A 13,432-nucleotide genomic window follows, 5' to 3' on the forward strand; every position below is an offset into this window, starting at 1 on the left:
GGAGTAATTCCTGAATGCAGAGCCAGGAGGTACCCCTGAGCATCACAGGTGTCACCCAAAACAGAAAAAAAAAAAAAAAAGGAGTCACACTACTGATCATTTGAATGTGTGGACTAGTAGCCACCATTTCACAAGCCTGACCTGCAGGTACTTGTCTTTCCACCCTCTCTGTCCTACAGGGCTTACCCTGTGGTTGGTTCCATGTGGCCTGTGACCAAGGAAGTCAGTAGCTAAGTTTGTCTTCAATGTCCTGTCTTTCTTTTTGCAGAGGCTTAGGTCATGGATAGACTCAGAAATGCTTCCTCTTTTCACTAAAGGATTTCTGAATAAGTGAATGGGTGGTATTGTGAAATAATCTAATGAGGGCTGACCTTGTTGAGGGACTGGAGAGAGAGTGCCAGGGGCTGAGCACATGCTTCAAAGGAAGATGTCCAGCCCTACCTGATTCCAGAGCACCACCAGGCCCAAAAATGAATTTAAAAAAAAAAAAAAAAACGTGTTGAAAGCAAATTAAAGCCTTCAACCTCAAGTAAATGTTTTCCCAATGCAATTTTTTTCTCTTCTCTGTCCAGCCACCATCTAGTCCAGTACTATCCATAGAACTTTCTGTGATGTTAAAAATGTTCCCTGGTGATATGTTGCCAGCAGATCAACCTGTACCAGCGGAGAGAGGGGAGTGCATCAGCAACCTGATGTTGCCTTCAGGCTTCCTGATACTCCAAAATTGCCGCTGTGCAATTTTGTTGTGACCCCAACAACTTGGGACTAAGTTTACTAAGAAATTAAATGGCCAAAAGTTAGGTACGTGGGAACCACACCCACAAACCACCTCCGGCTCAGCCATACAAGCTCATTTATTGGCCTTATTTCAGAGACCCATAAATAAATCTCAAGAGAGATCAAAAGCCACAGTTAAGCTCAGACACGCACATGGCTGAATAGACTTGGGTAAATCGGAGGGGGGTTGGGTTGGCCTGTGCCCGCCCAAGCAGAGCCCCTGGCAGCCACTTGCTCCCACAATCCAAAATCACCACATGCCCCCTGCTGGACTCCACTGTTTCAGGACAGACCTCACCAAGATATTTAATTGTAGCACTGTCCTCCCCTTGTTCATGGATTTGCTCGAGTGGGCACCAGTAACGTCTCCATTGTGAGACTTATTGTTACAGTTTTTGTCATATTGAATATGCCATGGGGAGCTTGCCAGGTTTTGCTATGCGGGCGGGATACTCTCAGTAACTTGCGGGGCTCTCCGAGAGGGCTGGAGGAATAGAACCCGGCCACGTAGAAGGCAAATGCCCTACCCACTGCTATCGCTCCAGCCCATTAATAAATAAAAACTAAAACAAATATCAGGTAGAGTACTAAGCCCTGATTGTACACTCAATCATTATTCTCTCAGTTTAAAATCTGTTTGGGGAAAAAAAAAAATCTGCTGCAAGGACCACAAGCCCTTTAAGTATACAGGCTACACCACCTCCTCTGAAGAAAAGTAGCCGGAGGAGATTCCTTGACCATGGCTATGTGTCATCATGGCAGATAACTAGACATCCTGATTTTCTTGCTGGACTAGGCTCTTTGCCTGAGGGACATTTCCCAAGGACTGGAAAGGGGACCAGAATGTGTCCAGAGCCTTTGGGACAAGTTTATTCTAGTCTGGGTGGGAGGCATATACACCCCCCATTCAGAGCATGAAAATGTGACACAGCAAGAGCAAGTATGCAAATGTCAGAGAGCTGTAAAGCCCCAGGGACAAACAAACGGCTGAGCCAGTGAGCAAAAATTAGCACTAGTTGGGGCTGGATCGATAGCACAGTTGGGTAGGGCGTTGGCCTTGCATGCAGCCGACCCGGGTTCAATTCCCAGCATCCCATATGGTCCCCGGAGCACCGCCAGGAGTAATTCCTGAGTGCAGAGCCAGGAGTAACCCCTGAGCATCGTCAGGTGTGACCCACAATGCAGGGGAAAATAAATAAATAAATAAATAAATAAAAGCTCTCATTCTCAGCCAGGAGTAAGTCCTGGGCATTAATGGGTGTGGCCCAAAAACCAGAGACACTAATAAAAAAAAGAAACCTCTCATTTTCCTATCTGTAAAATAAGGACATCAATAATTAACAGAAGGGATTGTAAAAGTCTTAATTAACTGATCATACTTAGCACCGCATGTGTTCAGGGAGTTGGGCCAGGATTTCCAATGGCCAGAGTAGAACCACACAGTGAGTGGGAGAGGGTCAGACAGCGATGCTGAGCACCAAGGGCAGCCTGGTGAGGAGGTTGAGCACACTAAGGATATTGCTACCTCGGGTGAGCAGGTTCCTGGCCCCGAAGATGGCCCATTCTACCTTGTGCCCAGAAGTAACCTGACTGACAGCCTGTTTTCTGACAAAACATGTTAGTTTGGGGCTGGAGCGATAGCACAGCTGGTAGGGCATTTGTCTTGCACGCTACCAACCCGGGTTTGATTCCCAGCATCCCCTAGGGTCCCCCAAGCACTGCCAGGAGTAATTCCTGAGTTCAGAGCCAGGAGTAACTCCTGAGCATCGCTGGCTGTGACCCAAAAAGAAAAGAAAAGAAATCTTAATTTAACAGGCTTGGTGCAGGAATTTGCAACCAAATTATGTTTTTTAGGATTTGTTTTGTTTTTGTGCTTACAAAAGGGACGTAGAAGAGCATGGCAATTTCTTATAAAAACCAAGTTATACTATTCCTAGATATTTATTCACTCAAGAATATATGTCCACAAAGAGAGTTGTAAATAAATGTCTGTAACATTTATTCATAATAACCAAAACCAAGAGAAAAAAAAACACTAATCAACAGTGAGTGAATAAACCAGTATAATTAGACAATGAAGTACTATTCGAAGATATCACTAATCCATCAAAAGCATGATGAATCACAAAAATATTATACTTGGCAAATAGATCCAGACACAAAAAGGTATCTACATAGTTTTATCTATATATCATTCTAGAATAGGCACAAGGACAAGGATCTGTGATTTCTCAGGACTGGGAATGGAGAGAGTACCCTGACCACAAAGGAGCCTGAGGAATTTGGGGGGGGGGGGCAGTAGATAGAGTATACCTGATTCTTTTGGTGTCACTGGTACAAGTAAATGACTTTGTCAAAACATATCCAACTGTACTCCTGACTTTGACTTTGACTTTGTCAAAACATATCCAACTGTACTCCTAAATGAACAGATAAGCTAGATTTCTATTTGTTTGATTTTGTTTTTTGAGCAATACCTGGCTTTGTTTGGGGGCTACTCCTGATTCTGAGCCCAGGGGTCTCTCCTGGCAGTGTTCAGGGGAGTATGTGGTGCCAGGGATTGAATCCAAACCACCTGTCTGCAAAAAGCATGCACTCAGCCTGTACACCTATTTCTCTGCCTGCAGGATTCCTTTGTCCTTTTCTGCCCTGGGGAATCCTAGCTCCAAGAAACCCCAGAACTCAAGCTGTCAAGTTAGTGCCACAGTGTTAGATCAGTATCTGTCTGTCCCAGAGATGTGGTGGTCAGGGCACCAGCAGGTCTGGCTCAATGAAGAATTTGTCACCTGTGTCAGGCCCCAGGGTTCAATCCTCACACTGTAAAATCAAGGCAGAGACACAGTGATTACAGGATAGTGATGCTTATGGTGGAAGCAGGGAATGGACCACGTCAGCCTCCCTCGTGAGCAATCCTATTCCAGGCTGGGTGGCCTTTCCAAAGTGGAGAAATGCTCATCCATCATCTGGAAAGGCAGAGTATCATAAAAGCCCAAGGCCTCCCCGGAGCCAGATGGCAGCGCCGGAGACCCAGACATTAGAGGACCATCAGGCCATGGGCAGAAAATAAGAGGGAAAGCCGGGCTACTGGCCACAGAGCCAGCTTTCTCTTTTATGAGCTCATGCTCAAAGCCAAGTGGGCAGGAGGATGCCAGAGACAAAGTGAGTCTATTTTTTCCCTAACTTGGTTCTGAGTCACACCAGGCATTTACCCTTCCCAGAAAGTTGCCTCAGGCAGCCAGACAGGCTCCAATCCTTACACGCGATCCCTCTTGGCAGGGTGGGAGCTGGCGAGGAGCCCACCCGCAGCTCCGAGGAGAGAGGCCCCTCCCAGCCTTCACAGGCAAGGACGGGGGCAGCTGCTTTGAACCTTGCAGCGACTTTTGCTTATACAGGGGTATACGCTGTTGAATCAGGCGCTGCGGTGGAGGAAGACCCATGAGAGTCTTTCATTTAAGCCCTTGGCTTTACAGATCAACTTAGCCAGTAAATAGCGGGTGTCACCAAAGGTAGGTCAAAGGGGAATGACTTTAGAGAGGCATTTTGCCTCCTATGAATTCAATCTCAATCCGTCTCCAGGGCTGGCATGTGGGCACAGAAGGCCTTGAGTTCACTGCTGGGCACCACCAAGAAAGGAAAGCACAGAGCCTTACATTCCTGACCTTTTCGGGCAGCCTGGCCCGAGACGCTCAGTTCTCAGCACTGAACACAGAGTAAACAAGGTGATCCAGCTTTCATGAAATTAGAATCTGTAGAAAGGGAACAAAGCTTATGGTCAAGGGATTAAAGGTGCGTGCTCAGTGGATCCCGATTCAATCCCATACAGTGCTGTTTCCCAAGCAACACCGGTTGTAGCCTTGGGACCCCCCACCCTCCTATCCCTACCCACTGCTAGGGTGACCCAGGTAGTGTGCTGCAAAGCAGGGTCCAAGCAGAGACCATCCTGGAGCCTCATATTAAGCCCCCAGACCTATTAGTTGAGAACAACTGGGAAGGGCCCAGGACCTCCTGAGCATAGCCTAGAAGGTCCTCAAATACATAAATAAACAAAATCTGTGGGAAGCAAATTGAGAGCAAACTCAGGATCTACAGACTTAGGGTCCCATGAAGTCAGTATTGGCACTGAGCATGGGTGCTGGGTTCTTCTCCAGCTCCCCACTCTCAACAGCCTGGATAGATTGGGCCGAGAGGGACAGAGCTAGGCAGGTGGGGGTGTCACCTTCTTTTGAAACCTTGCCTTGGTGCTCCAGGAACTCTGGTGTTGTTTTGCGTCAGGGAAACTGGTCAGGGCCTGACCCTTACCATCCGTCCTTAAGGCCCAGATGAAAGTCTTTGAGGGTCATTTATTAACTTGCTGCCAAGAACTCATTACCCGCCCTCCCATTAGGCCTCTAGCAAGAACTGTTCCGGCTAGAACATGTGTGCTCGGCTGGGGAAGGGTGCTCAGATTCACTGGTATTGGCTAAAGAAGAACTTGGAATGCACAAGTTTCTGATTGTTTGGAGAAAAGGATAAACCACAAAACAAACCTGCTTGAGTTAGAGACTGGGAGAAGTGGAGACAAAAAGATAAAAAAAGCTTTTATCGCAAAGGCAATTCAGATGACTGAGTGTAAGCCATCCTGAGCTTGGAAATGGGATAGGGTTTAGGCCTTCAAAAGGGAAGAAAGCAATTCACCAGACCATGAGAAAAGCAAATGTTTGGTAATCGGATGCTTGCTCTGCCATACAGATAAGTCTTTAAGATTAATTTTTTTTTAATTATCAGGTTGGGGAGATAAATCAAATAGTTTTGGGGCAAAGAGAGAACTCAATAAGCTAAGCATATGCTTTATCTGCAGGAGACCCAGGACTGACTCCTGGCACCTCCTGGTCCCCTAAGCATCCCCAGGGGACATACCCAAGCAAGGGCCCAGGAGTAGCATTTGAGCACAGGGGGCAAGAGCACATATAGGAATGCTAAATTTGATCCCCACCACCATGTTTTTCTGAGTACTTCAGGAGCAACTCCTAATTACTACAGAGGAGTCTCCAAGCAACGAAGCCAATAAGTAAATAAAAGTTATTTGTTATTTTCCATCATAAGCAAATGATGAATCATTATGCTTATACCTGAAACCCAAATGATACTGTTTGGGTTTCAAGGATGCTGTGTGCATTGTTGGATGCTGTGAACTCTCATGCTTACGAGGCAGGTGGACATACACTTTCATGACAGTGTTTATACACAGTGTTCTGAAGATCACTCACTGTTGTGGCACTGAGGGGCCCAAAGAGCAGAACTGCTGGGATGCCTCTCTGTGAGTGTGCGCTGAGGCTGAAGTTCAAACTCATGACTTCTTTGCCCCATCCCCAGGCCCAGATTTCCTTTTAAATTGTTTCTCTCTCTCTCTCTCTCTCTCTCTCTCTCTCTCTCTCTCTCTCTCTCTCTCTCTCTCCTCTCCTCTCCTCTCCTCTCCTCTCCTCTCCCATGTCTAAATTCTTTCATGCAGTTCAGCGAGAGGCAAAAGAGCTTGAGACAGAGTATTCAGATTCTTACTTTGAAGCTGGAGCCATAGATTAAGACACTTGGCTTGCCTTGGGGCTGGAACGATAACACAGCGGGTAGGGTGTCTGCCTTGCATGCGGCCGACCCAGGTTCAATTCCTAGCATCCTATATGGTCCCCTGAGCACCGCCAGGAGTAATTCCTGAGTGCAGAGCCAGGTGTAACCCCTGTGCATCTCCAGGTGTGACCCAAAAAGAAAAAGAAAAAAAAAGACACTTGCTTGCCTTGCACACTGGTGACCTGGGTTTGATTACCCGAACCCTCATATGCTCTCATGCTTATAAGGCAGGTGGACACACACTTTACAAGGCAGGGTGGACACATATGATCCCCTAAGCCCAGCCAGAAGAGACTCCTGAATGCAAAGCCAGAAGTAAGCCCTGAGATGCCACCAGGTATGGCCCCCTCAAAAGAAAGACACTTGCTTCCTCCCTCATTTGATCCCTAGCACTGCAGCTGGTGTCCTGAGCACCACCAGAAGTGATCCCTGTTCATACAGCTAGGAGTAACCCCTGGCACAGCCAAGTGTCTCATGAAAATAAAATAAATAATATCATTTACTAAAATGATATAAAATACCCCCATAGAAAAAAAATTAACGTAATAAGTAAGAAGTAGAATAAGTCCCAGCACTGCATATGGTTCTTCAGGTGCAACAGGGTACGCCCTGGGGCATAGAGCCAGGTGTGGCCAAGAAAAAAAGAAAGAAAATTCCTGAATCTACTAGCACTTTTGTTTTGTTTTGTTTCGTTTTGGTTTGGTTTGGTTTGGTTTGGGGCCACACCTAGCAGAATGCTGGGGTTACTCCTGGCTCTGTACTCAGGAATCACTCCTGGTGGGCTTGGGGGACCATATGAGATACCATATGGGACCACCGGAGATCGAATTGAACCTAGGTCACCTGCACACAAGGTAAGTGCCCTTCCTGGTGTACATCTCTGGTGACAAGACTGCTGGATCTTGATGGCCTTTGGCTCAAAATAATCTACATGCCAAAGTAGCCCAGTTGGGGTGAGTCATTTTGTTCTCCTCATGATAAGTTACTGAGTTGAAATTTAAGCACAACTTCCTCTAACACCACTTTATTAGAATATATATATATATATATATATATATATATATATGTTGTCTTTGCTGCCCATTTCCTTCCTATCTGATATCCATCTCCAGCTTGTACTAAATGCCATTGCAGCAAAGAGCTTTTAGTTTTCATCCTGGGTGCAAGGACAAATCACTCTGAGCCACAGCTGGAGCCCCGGCCATCACTTTGAAGAGGATGTGTGGGGGCCTGTGAAAGGACGCAACTTTGTAAACAGATGTGCTTAGGATGAGGAGTCGCTTTAAGAGTATTTATCAAGCCCCTACTAGGTGAAAAGTCAAGTGCTCAAGATATCAAAGACAGCAGGAGGACGAACTCCTCCTCTCTACATATACAGATATGACCTCCCTCTCTTCTCAGAGAGATTAACAACACAAAGTAAGCAAATACAGAAAAGTGAGGGGGAGGAAAAAAAAACAGGGCTAAAGAGAGGTTAGAGGGAGGTCAAGAAAGAGACCCAAAGGGCTGGAGTGATCGTACAGCGGCCGACCTGGGTTCGATCCCCGGCACATCCCATATGGACTGCCAGGAGTAATTCCTGAGTGCAGAGCTGGGAGTAACCCCTGAGCATTGCCAGGTGTGACCCAAAAATCAAAGAAAAAAGAAAAAGAAAGAAAGAAAAGAAAAGAAAGAGACCCAGTGAAGGGGATGAAGAGTAGGTAGGGTGAGCCTGAAGACTGGCCAGGAATGGAAGCAGGAAATGGCAAGGGGAGAAGAGCCAGTACTCCAGGGTTAGTGCAGTGAGAACAGGTCTAGTTGCTGGTCTCAGCCCCTGGCTCTCTCTCCCTTAACTCATCTCCCAGCCTCACCACCCCCACCTCCAAAGCATGCCCTCCTTGGTTTAATGATTCACTCCCAACCTTTCCCTAACTTCCTTCAGGCAGGAAGGGGATAGGGCAGAGGCCCTGAGTCTCTGAGAAGGTCTGAGAGGCAGTGGGGATGGTGAGCAACCAGGTCTTCTCTTTATCCTGCTCTGGTCTTTCCACAAGGAAAGGTCTCTCTGTGCCAGGAGGACAGTGAGGATAACGCAGCCCAGCTGGAGGCCTGGATTCCAGATGTAAGGAGGCAGTGGCCAAACAAGATCCTGCCAGCCCTCCCCCTTCATTTTTCCCTCCCTGCCTACTGCCCTGAAGAAATTTTCCATCACAAACAACTGAAGCATTCCTGACCTTGAGTGCCTTCCCCCTCTCTCCCACCAACATGTTTTCTTCCATCATCACTATCTCTCCCACCCCCAATTTCTGTCCCTGTTTGAGGAGCCCTGTCCAACAACAGTGGGTCTCTGTAGATCTTCATGGAGAGTGCAGAGTGCCTGGAGATGAGATGAGGGTGCACAGGCTTATGTGTCCCAGTGTGAGAAAAGGAGGCTGGCAGGTATAAAAGCTGGTGGCTGGAAGGGATGTCACTTATAGAGAACTGTGTTTCATGCCAATTAGGAAGAACTGTGTAATCCTAAAGGTTGCACAAGGGTCTAACAGTAGTGGCTGTAACATAAGACAACCCAAGGCCAGAGAGATGGTACAGAGGGTGAAGCGCTCCCTTTGCGCTCCCCTGATGGTCACGCCAAGTCCCACCAGGAGTGATCTCTAAGCCAGGAATAAGCCCTAGACACAGCCAGGTATGACCCAACAAACAAAATAAATAAAATTAAATAAGGCTGGGGCTGGAGTGATAGCAAAGCAGGTTGGGTGTTTGCCTTGCACGCAGCCAACATGGCTGAACCTGGTTCGATTCCCAGCATCCCATATGGTCCCCTGAGCACTGCCAGGAGTGGTTCCTGAGTGCATGAGCCAGGAGTGACCCCTGAGCATCGCCGGGTATGACCCAAAAAGAAAAAAAAAATTAAATAAGGCAACCCAGGAAGCAACTGTATATGCGGCAATAGTTTATCCATTTCTAATCCAATTTGCTTCTCTACATATTTTTTATTAAGAAATGAGGGGCTGGAGTGATAGCACAGTGGATAGGGCATTTGCCTTGCACGCAGCCAACCCAGGTTCGGTTCCCAGCATTCCATATGGTCCCCTGAGCACCGCCTGGGGTAATTCCTGAGTTCAAGAGTAACCCCTGTGCATCACCAGGTGTGACCCAAAAAGCAAAAAAAAAAAAAAAAAAGCTTCAGGCGTTTTTTGTTTGTTTTCTTTTTATGAACTGTCTGAGCTGTTCTAAAGATGTAAATTAGAGAAAGGTCGAGAATATGAGGCTTCAAGTTCTATTGCCGGCACCACCCCGCATGCGATGCTATAGGAAGCCCTGCCATCTGAGACCCCAGCACAACAAAGTTTGCTGTTCCCAGTACACCTACACAACAAGCAAACTACATAAAGGGAAGGAGTAGGAGATGTTGGAAGATTCTGAAAGATATCAGATACGTGTTCACCATGTGTACCAGGCATAGCACTCTGGGGTCAAGATGCGTGCCAGAGGCCTTTCAAAGGCCTGAAATAAGCTTTGATTCCTTCATGCACTTGCTGTCAGCACCCCACTGTCCATGCTCCCTGATTCATGATCCCCGTCTCACTGTTAAATTCTAAAACCTGATGTGAGGAACATCTCTAAGCTGTTCTCCTCTTTTTTTTTTTCACTTTTTGGGTCACACCCGGTGATGAACAGGGGTTACTCCTGGCTCTGCACTCAGGAATTACTCCTGGTGGTGCTCGGGGGACCATATATAGGATGCTGGGAATCGAACCCGGGTCAGCCATGTGCAAGGAAAACATCCTATCCACTGTGCTATGGCTACAGCCCCAGCTGTTCTCCTCTTAGTTCTCCAACTGTGGACTTTCTCAGGCTGTCATCTGCCATCCACTGAATCTCAGCTGCCTCCTGCCCTTGTCTTTGTGTCCGTACCCAGAATACACTAAGTATTCTGCCTCTCTCACTTACAACCTGAACTGCCTCTTTCATGTCATCTCATGACCCACAAATTCCACAGTATGAGAAAAACCCGACTTCCTGACTTTGCCAGCTTTTCCCAGATTATGCCCAAATCCCTTCCAGCCATTATTAATTCCCACTACTACTTTACAGGAAACTTTCTTTAAGATTGTTATTTGTTTTTTTATGGGGTTTTTTTTGGGGGGGGAGGGGGAGGCGGAAATGATTCCCCAGACACATCCTGTACTTTTCCAGCTCAAGGTCCTTGCTGATTCCATTCTCTTTCTCATAGTCATCTTCCACAGCTGACTGAGAAAATCTCACCCAGGGCTCAAGGTCATCTTAAAAATCTTTCTTTCATTAAGTCTTGCTTAACTGATTAGGCAGATATGAACACTAGCTCTTTTGGATCATGCTTAACACCTGTTAAATTTTTTAAGCATCTTTAAAGAGTGTCCTGTCAGGGCTGGAGAGATAGCACAGCAGGTAGGGCATTTGCCTTGCACGCGGCCGTCCTGGATCGATTTCCTGCATCCCATATGGTCCCCTGAGCACCACCAGGAATAACTCATAAGTGCACAGCCAGGAGTAACCCCTGTGCATCGCCAGGTGTGACCCAAAAAGCAAAAAATAAATAAAATAAAGAGTGTCTTGTCAGTGGTCGCCTCGCCATACCAGCAGTGAGTCCTTAGGCTGAAGATCCTCTGTATCTATGTCACTCATCAGCACCCTCGCTGAAGCCAGCCTCAGGACTGTCCTTGTCCTGTTCACAGTATGTTGCACAGGGTGCCTGGTACTGCTGAATATTCCAGAGATGTTAGTGTGTGTGTGTTCAGCTGCCATAGGAAGATGGATTAATTCTGTCTTATTCCTCTGGATCACAGGGTAAAAAGTGCTTCACAGGGCCGAAGCAATAGTACAGCGGGCAGGGCATTGCCTTGCACACGGCTGACCCAAGTTCGAGCCCCTGGCATCCCATATGGTCCTCTGAACACTGCCAGGAGAGATTCCTGAGTGCAGAGCCAGGAGTAACCCCTGAGCATCATCCATGTGACCAAAACAAGCAAAAAAAAAAAAGGTGCTTCACATATATTTTATTTGATCTCTGCCACAGGGAACAAAGAAACAAATCTGGGGGCTAAATTCTTATTTTGTATTTCATGAACTTCTGTAGCAGCCTCCAAGTATGTATGATTTGACTGGACACTCCCTGTGTAGTCTCAGCACCTTTGTGCTTGTATTCTCTCTCTCTCTCTCTCTCTCTCTCTCTCTCTCTCTCTCTCTCTCTCTCTCTCTCTCTTACTCTCTCTCCTGCTCTCCTGCTTTCCTCTGTGCTAACGCAGTCAAGGGTTAGAGTCTAGCTCATTAAACTGTGGGATGTTACCCAACATGGGGGTCGCAGAATTGAAAGGGGGTGGAGGGAGCCAAGAAAAAAATTGGCAGCAGTAAGAGGTTCTGACCACTACAAGGACCAAAAATTAAATTAATTCAAACTCAATCAGATGCTGGACTCGAGATGTTCCTGACCATATTTGCCTGTGTTGCATTTCTTGGATGCAAGGGGGTCGTGAGCGGAAAAAGTTTAAGAAGCTGAGCGCCAGCATTTCCTTAGTCTTCGTGGCTCTTCGTTTAACGACTTCCCTCTCCAGATGCGTTTCTACTCGCATCTACAAGTGTGCCTATGCGTGGGCGCTGGGTGCTGAACTTGTTAGGGCCCCGTCCCGCTTGCCCTTGTCTTAGCACGGGGCTAGCGTCTGGACGGTCTTCTGGGCACGTCCTCACAATACCCACCGGGGGGAGTGGGGGGCGCGGGTGGCACAGACCAAGCTTCCACCCCCTCCCTGGGCTCCGTCTCCGGAATTTCCCGCGGGCTCCGGGCCCGGCGCGCCCCGTCGGGGGTGGAGCGGAGCAGGGCCCGCCCACCTCCCGCCACTTAACTAGCTGCGCCGGGCATCCCCCGCTTCATTCGCTTCCACTGCTGCGTTCATCATGTGTCACTCTCGCAGCTCCTTCCCGACCATGACCGTGCTGCCATCACCGACCCCCGTCCCCGCCAACAGCCCGGCACCTCGACGGGGCTCGGGCCCCGAGATCTTCACCTTCGACCCTCTCCCGGAGCGGGCCGTGGCCCCCGCCGCGCGTCCCAGCATCTCGCGCGCGCACCGAAAGCGCAGCCGCAGGGTCCTCTACCCACGGGTGGTGAGTGTCATCCCGAGCGCGCGGTCGGGGGAGGGCGAGGGACAGGCCCGGACTCCGGGGACCCGAACTCACCTGTTTCTTCCCTTGTTTCCCCGCAGGTCCGGCGCCAGCTGCCCGTCGAGGATCCCAACCCTGCCAAACGGCTTCTCTTTATCCTGCTCGCTGTTGTCTTCTGCCAGATCCTCATGGCCGAAGAGGGTGTCCCGGTGACGCTGGCCGGGGAAGACGCCCCCAGCACCGTGTCCCCAGCGCCCACCCCAGCGCCCCCAGTCATCGAGTCTTTTAACCTGACTTCAGAGCCCTCAGACTACTCTGTAGACCTCAGCGCTTTACTCCAGCAGCACCCGGCCGCCTTCTAACAGAGACTCCTCATACCTCCCCGAAAAGAATCTGAAAACCAGTGTGCCCGGTGCGCGCAAGCGTATCCCGCGCTGGAACGCCGGGGCAACTCGAGTTCAGCCAACACTACATACAGCCGGTGCCCGAGTGCGAACCAGAGGGCCGCCGGGGTGCGAAGACAGCGGCATTAATTTATTTCTCATAGCTCCTAATATTTATGTGTATTTATGCACATCCCCTAGGTGACGGAGGGGTGTATGTAATATTTATTTTAACTTATGCAAGGGTGCCAGATGTGTCCCCCTCTGCTCATGAAGATTACGTGGTATTTATTGAGCTTTTGTGGGATGGGTGGAGGGAAAGGACCAGGGTCCGGGAGAAAAAAAGTTCGGTGGCGGGTCTTGGGTTTGGGGGAGGTGACACTCAGATCTCAGTTCCGCCGATACACTGCGTGAGGCTTCGGCGGATCACTGGGGAACAAGGTCCTGTCCATGGAGCCCCTCGAAGACGCCCCCAAGTGGTGGCTGCGGAATCGCGGGTCGGTGGACTGTCGGTGGGCGGCTGTGGGGTCGCCCCGTATGTTCTATGAACACAAATA

At 48.6% G+C, this 13,432-nt stretch overlaps 1 protein-coding gene across 1 annotated transcript; it reads left to right on the forward strand.

Moving 5' to 3' along the window:
• Nucleotides 1-12,275: 12,275 nt before the first annotated feature.
• Nucleotides 12,276-13,385, forward strand: IER3 (immediate early response 3). The gene is made up of 2 exons (XM_056127695.1): nt 12,276-12,495; nt 12,594-13,385. Exons 1-2 carry the CDS (start codon nt 12,286-12,288, stop codon nt 12,852-12,854), a joined length of 471 nt encoding a protein of 156 aa, XP_055983670.1. The 5' UTR covers nt 12,276-12,285; the 3' UTR covers nt 12,855-13,385.
• Nucleotides 13,386-13,432: the final 47 nt, after the last annotated feature.

The sequence above is a fragment of the Sorex fumeus genome, unplaced genomic scaffold (assembly GCF_029834395.1).
Source record: "Sorex fumeus unplaced genomic scaffold, SorFum_2.1 ptg000063l, whole genome shotgun sequence".
Lineage (NCBI taxonomy): Eukaryota > Metazoa > Chordata > Mammalia > Eulipotyphla > Soricidae > Sorex > Sorex fumeus.

Coding starts and splice junctions, on each gene's coding strand:
- IER3 (XM_056127695.1), top strand. CDS start 12,286: ATGTGTCACTCTCGCAGCTCCTTCCCGACCATGACCGTGCTGCCATCA. Junction 12,496..12,593: donor GGGTCCTCTACCCACGGGTG/GTGAGTGTCATC, acceptor GTTTCCCCGCAG/GTCCGGCGCCAGCTGCCCGT.